The sequence below is a fragment of the Caloenas nicobarica genome, chromosome 4 (genome assembly GCF_036013445.1).
Source record: "Caloenas nicobarica isolate bCalNic1 chromosome 4, bCalNic1.hap1, whole genome shotgun sequence".
Lineage (NCBI taxonomy): Eukaryota > Metazoa > Chordata > Aves > Columbiformes > Columbidae > Caloenas > Caloenas nicobarica.
This window is the reverse complement of record NC_088248.1, coordinates 1,390,670-1,404,744: the sequence shown is the minus strand read 5'-3', so window position 1 is coordinate 1,404,744 and position 14,075 is coordinate 1,390,670. Positions and strand designations below refer to the sequence as shown.

General features: G+C 46.7%; 1 protein-coding gene across 14 annotated transcripts in view; it reads left to right on the top strand.

The window, feature by feature from the left end:
* SLC20A2 (solute carrier family 20 member 2) overlaps positions 1 to 14,075 on the top strand; it is a 48,801-nt gene that overhangs the window by 21,133 nt on the left and 13,593 nt on the right. For 7 of the 14 annotated variants that reach the window (XM_065635003.1, XM_065634998.1, XM_065635001.1 and 4 more), the window contains exons 4-11: positions 459 to 636; positions 1,844 to 2,395; positions 5,541 to 5,681; positions 6,857 to 6,942; positions 8,316 to 8,412; positions 10,812 to 10,928; positions 11,626 to 11,829; positions 13,095 to 13,683. In XM_065635003.1, coding sequence (XP_065491075.1) covers positions 2,107 to 2,395; positions 5,541 to 5,681; positions 6,857 to 6,942; positions 8,316 to 8,412; positions 10,812 to 10,928; positions 11,626 to 11,829; positions 13,095 to 13,683 — 1,523 coding nt within the window. In that variant the 5' untranslated portion in view covers positions 459 to 636; positions 1,844 to 2,106. Of the gene's footprint in view, positions 1 to 8; positions 343 to 458; positions 637 to 1,843; positions 2,396 to 5,540; positions 5,682 to 6,856; positions 6,943 to 8,315; positions 8,413 to 10,811; positions 10,929 to 11,625; positions 11,830 to 13,094; positions 13,684 to 14,075 lie in introns of those variants that run through there. The other 7 variants (XM_065635009.1, XM_065635007.1, XM_065635004.1 and 4 more) reach the window with 2 other exon arrangements.

The following is a 14,075-nucleotide window of genomic DNA, read 5'->3' as shown; positions in this document are numbered from 1 at the left end:
GTGCCGTGTCCCGTTTCGGGCAGGGAGATCACACAGCTGCCTTTCCCAGCCCTTTGCCAGCGAACTCTGGGAAATTCTTTGGCCTTCACGAGGAGGTTTAGCAGCGCACGCTCGAACTCTTTATTTCTTTGGGACCATCTGGAGGTCTTCACCCCCGTCCCAGGGCGGCTACCGAGGGCAGCCTTGTGACTCGGGGGTTTATTTTGGAAGCCGCGGGGACTCGCTGTGGCCGGGGATTTGGCCAACCTGGTCCCACGAACTCGGCTGCGGTGGGGAAATGTCACAATCCCAAAACCAGCCCCCCCCGGCTACTTTCTCATCCAAGAAATGGGCAGTAAATTGGTAGGTTGGTCGATTGGAGAGGGCAGATCTCTGTTGGGAATCGGAATCTGCTTTGCTCTGATAATCACAGTGTCTGTGTGCAAACACAGAGCTCAGTCAATTTTGCCCATTTTCAGGAGGGGAAACTGAGGCACAGAGACCGACTTGGCGAAGGTGCCGCGTAAATCCACGCAGGACAAAGAATTAAATCACGAATCACCAGGATGAAGGGAGAACCCTAGTCCAGCGCTTCATCTCCTAGCGAAAATCTAGCAGGCATAATAGAAATCTTTTAGCAAATGAATTCAACAAGAGGTTCGTCTTTCTTCGCAGGCAAACGAGTGCTCATTCTAATTGTTTCTTTAAGATTTTGTTGGCCTTTTCCATCTCTGTCAAGTCCCTTTGCACTCAGTGAGCTGAACGCTCCTGAATTATCAAAAGGCAACAAGACTTCAAGCATCAAAACCACATTGGTCCTTCATTTTCTCACGTAATCTCATAGGATGAAAATCCTAATGCAAACGTTTTTAGCTGTTTAGATGTCCCGAGATGTTATTTTAGGGTGTAAGGCATTCGGGGACTGATGTCTGCTCCATGTCTGGAAAAGCCTGGAGCCACAACCATTCAGCCGGTTTGGAGCCGGCAGAAAGGGACGTCTGTTCTGAGTGGGTTTATTTAGAGAAAGCACCAAGCCTGGACAGCAACTATGGGGTTTTCCAGGAAAACATCACTTAAGTATAGGTGTGGTATTCTGCTGTTGGTTTTTCTCAAGGATCCAGCTTCTTGGCAATACACAAAATCTCATTTATTTTTTAATTTTGCCATTATATCGGAGGTTTTGGGGACCTTTCTCCTTGCTCCCGTAGGACCTACATTGTGTTGGGGTGATTGAAAGAAATAAAACGGGATCTTGAAACTGGGGATGTGGTAGATTGTACGAGACTGAAGAGGTAACAGCAACAGCTGAATATTAATGCTCCTCGGAGCATTTTCAGTGGTGTTTCCTAGACAGGCGCATCGATAAAGTCATTTTTCAAAGGAGCGCATCCCTGGCCGTGGCTGAGAAAATGTAAGAGGTCTGCTGAGAGCAGTGGGGGTGGATGATATACATCAGCTGTATGATACGGTCTGTATATTCTACTGGTCTTATATTCACTGGGTGCAAAGAGCCAAGAAGAATCGAATCCTCCTTCTGTTAATAGAAAGAGGGTTTATCACACTGCGCAGTAGATTCAACACAAAACGCCCAACCTCTCTAAATCCTTTTGAAATGCTCACAAGATTTTCCCGGCCAGTGATATTGCAAGAAACGTCTTGCTGCAGAGGTGACCTCATTTGAACCTTTTCTGAGTTGCTTTATGGTTAGAACGGTCACATGCCGAGGTAGGACCCCCATTAGTGGATTTAAATCATCTGTTTACTTCTGAAAACACGCATTGTTATGGGCTCCGCTGAGTATTCTCCTTTAAAAAAATAATAATATTAAAAATTCTTTTTTGTTTGTTTGCTCTTTGTATTGCAGGACAGAACATCGCAGTCGTACCGGTTTGGGAGCAAAATATGGAATGTGTTTCACTGCTGACCGACGGCAGCCAAATGAACAGTATTTATAGTAGTTTGAAAATCAGCAGTTAGCAGTTTCTTCACATTCTAACACTACCCAGCACTTTCCAGAGAGAACTCATTGTTTACAAGAAATCTGCTTTCCAAATCCGTTACGGTGCCCTCCAGCCTTGACTATTAACTGTTTGCAAAGGGGACGCTCGGTCCGCGGTTCGGGGAAAGATGGCAATGGATGAGTACCTGTGGATGCTCATCGTGGGCTTCATCATAGCTTTTATTTTAGCCTTTTCGGTGGGGGCGAACGACGTTGCCAACTCCTTCGGCACGGCTGTGGGCTCCGGCGTGGTCACCCTGCGCCAGGCTTGCATCTTGGCTTCGGTGTTTGAAACCACCGGCTCGGTCTTGCTGGGGGCGAAAGTGGGAGAGACGATTCGGAAAGGGATCATCGACGTGAACCTGTACAACAACACGGTCCCGCTGCTCATGGCCGGAGAAGTCAGTGCCATGGTCGGTGAGTAAGAGTTTCTTATTCTGAGTAACGTTCTGTATGTGTCGTCCTGTTCGGTGTGAATATTGTTAATTAAGTTTAAGTCTCCCCACCTCCTGGATATGCATATCTGGTTTTTTGTGAATGCAGGGGCCTGTATTCATTATTTTAAGTCTCCTGTGTTTTTTTTAAATGCTGCTAATCCTTTACATTTTTCAATGGGTCAGCCCTCTGACTAATAAAAGAAAAAATAGTTTCACTTAAGTGGATTCTTAGGGTACTGAAAAAACTTAACGTTAGAGATTTTTATGACAGTAAATGGAAAATATGCAACCACAGCATTTGTGACTGTACAGAAGATCCTACAGAAACAGCAGTTTGCATTACATACATAAAAGAAGGAATTACCTAAATAGGTTTTTTTTTAAATTACAGAAAATCTAGACAGATTTGCTTGATCGGATTCTGTAGCTGAGTGATTGCAGTTAATCTGATGCTTCACCCTGGCCCCTGGCAAAAGTAAAAGTAGCAGGAAAGATAGATGGGCACACATTTAAGGTCTTTTTAATTTTTCCAACTCAAACCCGACGGCCGTTGTGTGTCCCTTAGAGCCTGTCCCGAGCGCTTCCCTTTGCAGGGACATTAATCTCCGTTTAGAACAAATACCACGCTCTGAGGTAAGTAACGTTAAGCCACCGTATTTATTCTTTGTTTAAATGCAAGAGGCTTTGCGAGCTTTGGGAGAGCTCCCTCGAGGATCGATAGCAAACCTGCTTCCAAAGGGCAGGACATGGCAGGAAAAGCACCGCTTTCCCTGGGCAGGGGGCCAGCCTGCCCGTCCCACCGGCCCTGCACCCGCTGCACACCGGGACGGGGTCATTTATACGAGTGTCACAGCATCCTCTGCTTGAAAAGGATCCTCCACTCAAAGGTTTTCCTCCTTAGACTTGATTTAAAACATTATTTCCGCCTCCCTCCTCTAACCTCCCTCTGGTTTTCAGGCAGGACCTGCACGGGAGGTGGGTGAGGCCTCCTGCACGCGGTCGCTTTCCCGTTTCTTTTGGGAAGTGGGAAAGTTTTGCTGCTTTTTTAAAATGTTAATGGTTTGAGGTGGACACTGGGCACCGGTGTCTGCTGTGAGGTGGCTTCGTGCGCGTGGCAGGTGGGTTTAAACCCCCCAGCGCTGTGGGGCAGCCCCGTCGCTTCCCCCTTCCCCACGTCCCGCGGGGTTGCTCTGGGCTTCCCCTCCAGCTGTGGGGCAGCTGTTCGGTGCCACCCGCTGCATCCCCTGTAACGTCCGCCTCCTGAGGTAGCTCCGATCGCCTCCCGCGGGAGCAGCGTACACCTTCCGAAATGTAAGTGACCCGCATCTGCTGACCTTCGCCTTCTTGATACTCACAGGCCCCATCGCGGGAAGGGTCGTTTTCCTTTTCTGGATCTATTTATGGCACCCTGATCCTTGGCCGGGCAAAGTTTTAAGTCTCAGATACCTCCTGCGGAGGCAACTGGCCAGAAACTCAAAGAAAACAACTTATTTGCATGCGTATTTACATAAGCCTCTGTGAACTTCATGACCAGTTGCATTCTCTGCTCCCAGTTAAGGGCATTAAGAAGAAATTCCACATTTTAAATCTCTGAATTAATTGCAAGTTACAAACTGCAGTTTCCATTTTTTTTTTTCCTCAAATCCATCTCCAGCTTTTCTCTGGATGTCCAATATTTTTTTTTCTGTGTTTTTTCTGAGCCTTCCTGTGTGTTTTCTTTTCCCCGTTCTGTTTGTGTTCTGCATTTTTTCCCCCCATCCTCTCATGCATCATGATCGTGTTTTTGCAAATGGACTTAGCTTCTGAATTTTGATGAGGCTTAAATGAGTCAACAGTCTGGGAGAGACCAAAAGTCGCTGGATCCTCTTTCCAGATGTTGCTGGAAGATCCTTTGATGCTCGCAGCAAACAGCAGATGATGATTTTTCAGGGTGACCTTGTCTCCTAAGAGAGAAGGAAGCAGGGAGCAATGGGATTAAAATTTGAAAATGTAATAATTTCTGGCCTATTAAAACGATGTTTGTTGGGGAAGTCGGGAATTTGGGGACTGTTGCTCATGAGGGTAAGTCGTGGTACTTCTCTAGCCTTAACTAATTGTCACTTTATTGAGTGTTGATCCTGCACAGCAGCGCAGCTGTGGCCCGGTTGCATTTTCTCTATTTTTTAGTCTGGATATTTTGTAATTAGATATCTAGGCTGACTTATCTGTTTATTGAGCTCTTTGCAGATGTTACCATCTGTTTTCTCTTTCACCTCACTTCCACCTGCTGGTCTCAAAGTTCATGTCAAAGGTTTCAAGTTGGATTTATTTTTATTTTAGTACCAGGGGAAGAGAAGCCAAAAAATGAAAGAGCAGGTGTTCCTCGTTCGATCTAGAATTTCCGATAGTGACAGGAGTCCCGGTTGTTTTGGGACAGTGCTCCAGGAGAGATCGGTTTTACAAACTGGGCGACTTCCAAACGTAGCCACGGGTGATGCCAGCAAATCACCATTTGTACATGGTTCTGCTTCGAGACCTCGAGAACATCCCGCCCTGTTGGAGCTGAGGAGGGAGGTTGGGATTTTGAGTAGCAGCCCATGTTCAGCAGCCTTGCGTTGTCACCCGTGTTTGCTGCAGATCTGGTGGCACGAGCCAGAAAATACGAGATTTCTCATGGCAGTTCCATTGCTGCCACTGGGGACTCTAACACACGTCTGAGTTTGGGAGTGTGAGCGGTTCCTTAGTGAAATGGTGAACGTTGATCACTTGGGGGCTTCCAGGTCCAGCTCTCAAGAATGAGGCTTTGGAAGCTGGATGCAGATGGTTTGTGTATTCAATCAGACAGGCTGGGAATACCAGAGTCCTTCAGAAAAGAGCGGAGCTGCTGTGCAGCGTGAAGAGCTCGTAGTAAGAAAAGGCCACAAGTAAGATGCAGCGTTCAAAGCTGCTGTTGAACCCTCTTAGTATCTGCTTTTAGAGACAGACCAGGAACAAAACTCTCTTTAGGAGATCTCCGTTGTTCGTGTGGAGTGTAGGCAGCGCTCGTAAAAGAATGTGGGGACGTGGCGAAGAATTTTCTGCGTGACGTTATCGTCACCGTTGTTGTTTATCCCACGCTTTTTTTTTTTTTCCCCTTCTTGTTCTAGGTTCTGCTGTTTGGCAGCTGATTGCGTCGTTCTTGAAGCTCCCGATATCAGGAACCCATTGCATCGTCGGTGCTACGATTGGATTCTCCCTGGTCGCCATCGGCACGCAGGGAGTCCAGTGGATGCAGCTTGTCAAGATTGGTAAGCGCCGTTGCCTTTATGTGAAACCGTGTGCGCTGCCTGCAAAAAAACCATGCCTGGCAATCTCTTTTCCGTTGGTAGCGCTCCCTCCTTTAATGATTCTCTGCCCTGGTCCTCTCGTGCAGAAGATGTTCATTAAGGGCTGCAGCGTATCTCTGGCCGAGAAAGGGGTAAAATGCAAATTGCAGCCAACTGAGGAGACTTTGTCCCTCGCACACGTGCTTCAAGGTGACATTCCTCCTCTTCTAATTCCTTTCGTGGCACCTCGTTCTTGCTCTCCACAATGCCAGCCGTCGTATGAATGCCCACAGTCATGTTTCTCCACCCACCAGCACCGGGGAGGCAAAAGCCGGGCAGAACCGCTCATGTTTAGCTCGCAGCCGCCCACTGCCAGGCTCAGCCCAGCCAAGCCGGACTCTGAAGCGCTTCTCCTTGTTTTGGAAGCCTCGGAATCCCAGGCGCAACCTAAACCCTCTCTCGTAAAAGGATTTGATGCTGAAGGCACGGGAACACAATTGAGCTTTAGAGAATTTGGAGCAACGCGTGCTTGTTTTTAATTCTGTTCAAAGTAGAAGCGAGTTTGCAATGACAGCGGAATCAGTCTGTTAGCTGTGCCACCAACGATAAATCACTCTGGATGAGATTTCCAGAGCGCTGCCCTAATCCGCTTTTATTGAAATCAGTGGGAGTTTTGCCACCTACTCCAAGTTAAATTGGTCCTGGGCACTTGTAAATCTGGCCTGCAAAAAATGTGCGTGCGTTATTCACTGGCATTTTGGAAACAGAGACTCTTGCCCTGCGAGCAGCGCGGCGTCCTGCTGGATGCAATTACTTTCCACTCGCTTCCAAGATTCGAGGTTGTGGTGGTCAGGAAGTTAGAGGGGCTCTCTTGGCCCACTCTGCAGCAAACTAGAAAAAATGTTCCTGATTTCTTTGATTGCTAAACCTGCAAAATGACCTGGAAGTGTTTTGGCTGATGTTTCTAGCAGTACCTAGCATTACTTATGTGTCGGTGGACTTTGAGTTGCACTAGTAATAAGTGAACATACAGAACATTAATTCTGGTTGTACAAGAACGGTTTTAAATTAATTGCTCCTTGACTACTTACTTATTCAACTCTTGTGTGACTATACTGTTTGTTTCATGTTCCATTCTGTCTTTTTTTTTAACACAGTTGCCTCTTGGTTTATTTCACCCCTGTTATCTGGCTTGATGTCTGGAATCCTCTTTGTGCTGATTAGATTCTTCATTTTAAACAAGGTAAAGGAACCTCCCTGTGATAACGAGCGCTCGGTACGAAGGTTTTGTCCCAGGCTCTCATGTGAGTGCTGACGTCTCCCCAGAGCTGGAATTTCATGGCTTGTTTTGTGGGCACGAGACCAGTCATTTTTTTAGGAGATGGGCAGCTGTACATTTCCCAGACCCTCAAGAAACTCGAATTGCTGAGTTTTAGCCACCAGTTGAAAGCTTTGAGGTAACATCGGTCCATATATCTCCAGTGTAGAAGATTATTTGCTTGCCACCCAGCGCAGACTGGAGACCAGAACACTTTTATCTGCTCTTTCTGTTTCTCTCACGCCATTCAACCTGCTGAAGTGGGGGAGTGCAGTGCATGACGATGACCTAAAATAAGGGACGCTGTATTAGTACTTATACAGGGAACTTAAATAGATGAGGGATTAATTCTTTTGCTATAAATAATGCTGCATGTCACCTCAGCTTCATCATTCTTTCTTTCTGATGTCAATAAACATCAGCGATAAAAGCAGATGATAAACTTGGACAGGCTCAGCTTTGAATCTGAAATGACTCAAGTTGCGTAAAGGACGAGGAAAAGTTCTTCTATTGCATTCAAAACCTAACAGCTGAAGGAATTAGTCATCGAAATCACATGAACTCTGGCATAAACCCCACATATTTAAGCATTCGAGAGGCAGGAGAAGTTCAAGCTAAGGGAACTGTCTTCTGTCTGCCATCTGGACCATTCACAAAACAGTAAGATCATAAAGCTTCTGGCATAAGCAGGTAGCGACTCGTGCTGTGTGCCTATATTAAAAATAAAAAAGGCTTTTAGGCACAAGAGCATGGCGGGCGCAGCAGCGTGAGGAGCATTGCACGCTCACAGTGTACATGTTAGCAGTTTTGTACACCCAGACACTTAATATTCCAGGGATTTCTGTTAACTCGTCAAAACCGAGAGGTTAGGAATAAGGTTTTGTGATGGCCAGGGTGCACTGATGCTTGTAGCCACCCCCCCAAAAAAAATCAAAGCCCCGTCCTTCATTTGCACAGCGCAAGGGACTCCTCATCTCGGAGACAAGAGAGGTGAGAAAACACTCGCAGAAGGAAACCTGCCCCAGGTCACACAGCAGGTCTGCGAGTACAGCCCATCTCGCTCCTTCCCATTAGTTTTCCCAAAAGTTCCCATTCAGGCTTCCCCGAAACACCGATTCTTGCCAGGCCCAGCACCGTGGGATGGGTGTCACCAGGCAGGTCACCACCCTTCCCTCATCGTCCACCCGCAAGCTCCACCTGCCTGGCGCTGCCTTGACAGCACGTGTGTCCTCATGGTGGTTCATGCTGGTGGAAAATCCAGCTAATATTTCCTTTTTCCCCCTCTGATTTCCATGCAGGAAGATCCTGTGCCCAACGGTCTCCGCGCCCTTCCAGTGTTTTATGCTGCTACCATAGCGATCAACGTGTTCTCCATCATGTACACAGGGGCACCGGGTAAGCTTCCTACAGCGTGTAACATCCTACAGCGTGTAACGACATCCAGAGGAGGATCCCAAAGGTGATCCGAGGCTGGAACAGCTCTGCTGTGGCACGGGCTGAGAGAGTTGGGCTGTTCAGCTGGAGAAGAGAAGCTCCGGGGACACCGTAGTGCAGCCTTTCTGTGCTTAAAAGGGGCTGATAAGAAAGATGGGGACAGACTTTTGAGCAGGGCCTGTTGTGACAGGACAAGGGGTGATGGTTTTGAACTAAAGGAGGGAGATTCAGGCTGGACATGAGGAAGGAATTGTTGGCCCTGAGGGTGGTGAGAGCCCGGCCCAGGTGCCCAGAGAGGCGGTGGCTGAACCATCCCTGGAGACACCCCAGGCCAGGCTGGACGGGGCTCTGAGCGACCTGAGCTGGTGCAGATGTCCCTGCTCGTGGCAGGGGGGCCCTGGGGGGCTGGGGAGGGCCCTGCAACACAAACCGTCTGTGGTTCCGTGCTGTGCCGCGCTGGCTCAGCTCCCACCCCAGGAGTTACCGAGGGGCAGAGTAAATCGTACACCTGCCGGCTGCTGTTTCACACGGGGTGTTGTGACTCCCCCGATCTCTCTGGTTAGTGGGGAAGAGCCCCGTTACAAAAAAAAAAAATCCCTCTTTAGAGGAAGGGGAAAGGTTGAGGTGCCGGATTTGGCTTCATAAATCTGAGGCCGCGCTGAGCTCTCAAAGGTGTTTTCCCTCCTTGATGTACTTACCTGGAAGGGTCAGAGCAGGCGGTAAGAGCAGGTGGGACGTTTGTGCTCAATCCAGTGCCACAGCTCCGCTGACAGCAGCTGACTCGCTCTCGCAGATCTGGTACGGAGCCTATTAATTACATTTACTTCTTTACTTCCCTTCAACGATAAGAAGCCCCACGCCTGTTTCTGCATTTAATGCAGCTTCTCTCTGGGGTGCTGTGTTTTCATTGCAACTCCAGTAGAAGGAAACTAGACGTGTCATTTCTCAGGACTTAATTTAAGTTTACATTTTTATATTTGTGTATTTTATGTGCATTTATATATTTGTGTTTATATCCTTTTTATGTTTATACCCAAACTTACATTTTTTATATATTTACACTTACATATTTATGTGTATAAATTTGTGTTTATATTTTAAACAGTGTATATTTAAACCCTCACAGCAAAAGAGTTCAGAAAAAAAGGTGTTCAGTGCTCTTGACTATTGGAGAGTCTGGTCATTAAATGTTATCTCTAGATTAGATTATTGCCTCAGAGTCATGAATGGTCAGCGAGTTGAAGCGAGACTGCTGACTGTGCCCCTTGAATTAAGAAAGCAGGCTTAGAAAGTGACATTTTTGAACGGAAATTTGTTTCCTCTAGCACCTGACATACTGGATGTACTAGGCAGATGCAATTGGTAGACTCTATTTGACAGCGTAGCACTACTGAAATTCATAAAAAGCTTGAGAATTTCCCACATTGAGGGTAACATAACTCAACCATTCGTTTTTCTTAAGTCGAAGTCCTACTTGGCTACATAGCCGAATGTTTCACAGTAAATCAGCTGTATAACCAACATTTCCTCATTAGCTGTACTGCAGAAGTAGGTCAGGCACTCTGCGGTGACTCATTAAGCAAAACAAATTAAATAAGAACCTTAACGTCCCTTCTGTTTCATCTTGGCAGCCTCTGAAGTGTGTGAATAAAAAGGTGGGGCTCGGGGTTTTGGTACTCAAGAAATGCTTATTTGCCCTCCAAGGCCTCTGTCCTGGCAACATTTGCTCACAAGGATGAATAAATCATGTAGGTTTTGAGATAGGCATGCGTAGAGGGGTTTGAAAGGTCAGAGCCCAAGCTCTTTCTTCATTAAGGGCCTGGCCGTTTAATTAAACAAGCGCAAGGAGCTCTGTTGGGGGGATGCTTCCAGGAACGCGAGTTATCGACAGAATGGCACGTTGCAGGACCCAAAGCTCAGCTCTCAGGTGGTACACGAAGCTGTTGTCATGAGCAGGAAAAGGCTTGGATTAAGGTTAGTATCAGGCTTTACTGGCCAGAGCAAAGGTCAGGTAAATGCTCACCCTGATGTGCGACACGGTTCAATGTGCATTCGTGTATAAAATCACTGCTGACTTGTTTTCGCAGCCCCGATGGGGGAGTTTTGCCCCTGATTTCTTCAGAAATAAGGTCACGGTGGGGCAAAAGAGAACCGGAGGACTAAACTTCAAAAGTCTGCGTGTCAACTAGAGCTTAAATACTGCAATAACCGATATACATGGTAAAAAAATTATCAGCCCGTTTGTGTTGAGTACGTTGTGAACACAGGCTTTTCTGCAACAGACTGCTCTTCCACTGCCGAAGGGAATTAAATCCTGTTAATTTACAGTTTGCATGTGTTTTATTTCTTTGTCTTCACAGTACTGGGACTGGTACTGCCCATGTGGGCCATTGCTCTGATATCAGTCGGCGTGTCCTTAGTCTTTGCCATCTTAGTCTGGATTTTCGTGTGTCCCTGGATGAAGAGGAAAATAGAAAGTAAGTAGTTTGCTTGATGAAATGCGAGCAGTGTGAAATCATGGAAAAACTCGTTTCAGAACTGGAAGCGCCCTTGAGAGGTCACCCAGTCCCGTTCCCACCCACAGGCGGGATAGGCTTGAACAATTCCTCGTGAATTTGTGTAACCTGCTCTTAAAAACCTGCCGTGGCAGAAGTTCAAACCTCCTGAGGCATCCGCTGCAGTGCTCGCTGCTTCCAGAGCCCAGCAGAAACAGGAACGTGAATCCTGGAATATAATCCGGTTTATATTTTGTAAAGGAAATATTAAAGAAGAAAAAAAAATCTGTCAGAATTGTTATCTTTAAGTGACTTCTTTAACTTTACAGTAAATTGGACTCACCACAGCTTTTAGCTGTACAGTGTTTTGCTCGTTTGCTTTGCGACTTTCAACAAATGCAGTGTTTAAAACGCAGAGAAAAGTTTCAGATTTCACTAATAAATGAGCAGCTCGGTGTTTTACTTTGGTTACCTACATCGGTGAATTTATAGGAAGAAACAAAGATGGTCTAGGAGTTTCTCAGATTAATTTAGTAAAGATAAGTGTTAGAAATAAATAAAGAAATGGAGCCAGGTTACTGTATCCACATTAAGCTGTGCCGTTGATGCAAAGAGTGGAAACACAAGCAGCCAAGAAGGGTGGGTTGGGTTTAAAATTACAGTATTGTTATTTCCTTAGGCCAGTTAAAGAAAGATGCTGCGCTGTCGAGGATATCAGATGAAAGCCTCGATAAAATTCAAGGTGAAGAAACACCAGTCTTTAAAGAGCTTCCCGGTGCCAAAACATCTGACGAGAGCACGATTCCCCTCACCGGCTCCGGAACAGAAGCTGCGGGGGCATCAGATACCATCGCAAATGGAAACCATCCCCGTGTGCCCTATGGTAAGAACCCCAGACAGCACCAGGGGGTTCATCTGCTCCCTTTTCCCATAAGGTTTCTTTCTTTTATCAACGGTAAGTTAGCGTTTGCGATTTCCAGCTCAAATCCCTCTTCAGCACTTGTTGGGAAAGGTGCTCATTTACAAGTGACATTTTCTAGAGAGGACTTAAAAATAATTGCATTTTGTTTGGCTGTATTTCAGTCTTAGAAGCAGCCGAAAGCAAACATTGCTTTCCTTTTTGCTTTACTTTGTATCCTTAATGGTGCTTCTATCCTTTTAAGCAGTGGAAAAATACAGAAAATGCAAATTACTGATGTATGAAGGTTAAATTCGGCATAAAGATTATTAGCATACTACCGCAGGAGATGAAAAGAGTTTGGTTTTTGTTGACAAACGCGTGACTGTTTGGACCGTGTCCACTAGAAGGATCTCACGCGTTGTTTTCTGAATGTACATTTATAAGAAGTAACCTTGTGTGCATAAAGCTCTTCTTGTTCTCTTGTCTGCTGGCTCTGATATCACTTTGCTAACATCTAGAGAGCACTGCAATTCGGTTAATACATGCCTTAAATATTCATCTGGTTCTTACAAAATCAAATTAGTTGTGCCGTGAAGCCCTTTGCCTCTGTGCTTCCACTTCAAAAACCAGCTCTGGATGTGGCACGGTAGAAATCTGGGAAGTCGGGAAATGAAAAAGATCGTTTCTGCAGAAATATTGGCTTGGCTGTGACGTGTGTCTGACAGCGTACACTCATGGGAAATGTACGCAGTGGGAAGAAGTAGTGTCACGTTCATAAAAATAAGATAGACAAAATGTCAGAATAGCTGAGGAGATATTTCTGCAGAATGTGAACTTTTTTCTTTCTGTTTTCTTGTTTTTTTAATTGTTTTTGCAAGTTATATAAACGTCTCTTAAGTATAGGTAATTTTAACACGTGACCTCACATGCCATATGAAATCACAGTAAGACCACCTTTCCTGAAATACTTGTTGTGTCTGATCAATGTGGACGCAACCTCAGAAAAAGTAGAACTTATTTTACAAGTAAGGAAATCGACAGAAATGAGGTTTTCAAAGAACTGGAGGATTTAACCTCCTATCGCAGAGGATTGAATTTTGCCTTATTCGCCGCTTGTGTTGCAAAATGATCTTCTTTGTCCTGTGCCCTCGGATCGCTGCTGTTTTACCGCGTTGCAAAGCGGGAAGCCGGGGGGCTGCTCTGTGACGTTGCGTGGAAATAAACCCCCTGAATTTCTGCTGTTGTAGGAAGGGCGTTCTCCATGACGCACACCTCGGTCAAGTCGCCCGTCTCCAACGGCACCTTCAGCTTCGACGGGCAGGTGAGGAGCGACGGCCACGTGTACCACACCGTGCACAAGGACTCAGGTTTATACAAAGACTTGCTCCACAAAATACACCTGGACAGGGCCGCCGACGAGAGGCCCGCTCCAGAAAACAACTACAAACTCTTGCGGCGCAACAACAGCTACACGTGCTACACGGCGGCCATCTGCGGCATGCCCGTGCACTCCTCCTTCAAGGCGGCCGACACGTCGGCCCCCGAGGACAGCGAGAAGTTAGTTGGGGACACCGTCTCCTACTCCAAGAAGCGGGTCCGCTACGACAGCTACTCCAGCTACTGCAACGCGGTGGCCGAGGCGGAGATCGAGGCGGAGGAAGGCGGCGTGGAGATGAAGTTGGGCTCCGAGCTGGCGGATCCCAGCCGGCCGCCGGTGGATCCCGTGGAGGAGGACAAGGAGGAGAAAGACACGTCTCAGGTCCACCTCCTTTTCCATTTCCTCCAGATCTTAACAGCCTGTTTCGGATCCTTTGCCCACGGAGGTAATGATGTCAGGTAAGAGGGCGAGGTCTCAAAAACCACCATTTTTTTACAGTTGAGGTGCTTGGAGCGAGGTTTGGCAGCACGGCCGGTCAGAAAGCGTATTGGTTTCTGCGGGCTGATGATAATCAGGGCTGAGTTTTGCAAGACTCGTGATGCTGCTGTCCCCAGTGCTTTCCAGGTGCTGGGCTGCTCAACCAACGGTTTATTTTTTTCTTGACGGTAACGTTTTCTGCAGTAAGTACTTTAATTCTGGTTTAATTTTGGCAAACTTTGAGGCCCCCCCGGCATGCTGACTGCTGTAAAAGTGAACAGGACAGTCCCAGCCCTGCAGAGTTCGCAGCCTGTTTTATCTACAAGGTTGGAGACCATCAGCAAATGAGAGATTTAGGCTATTTTTGTCATGA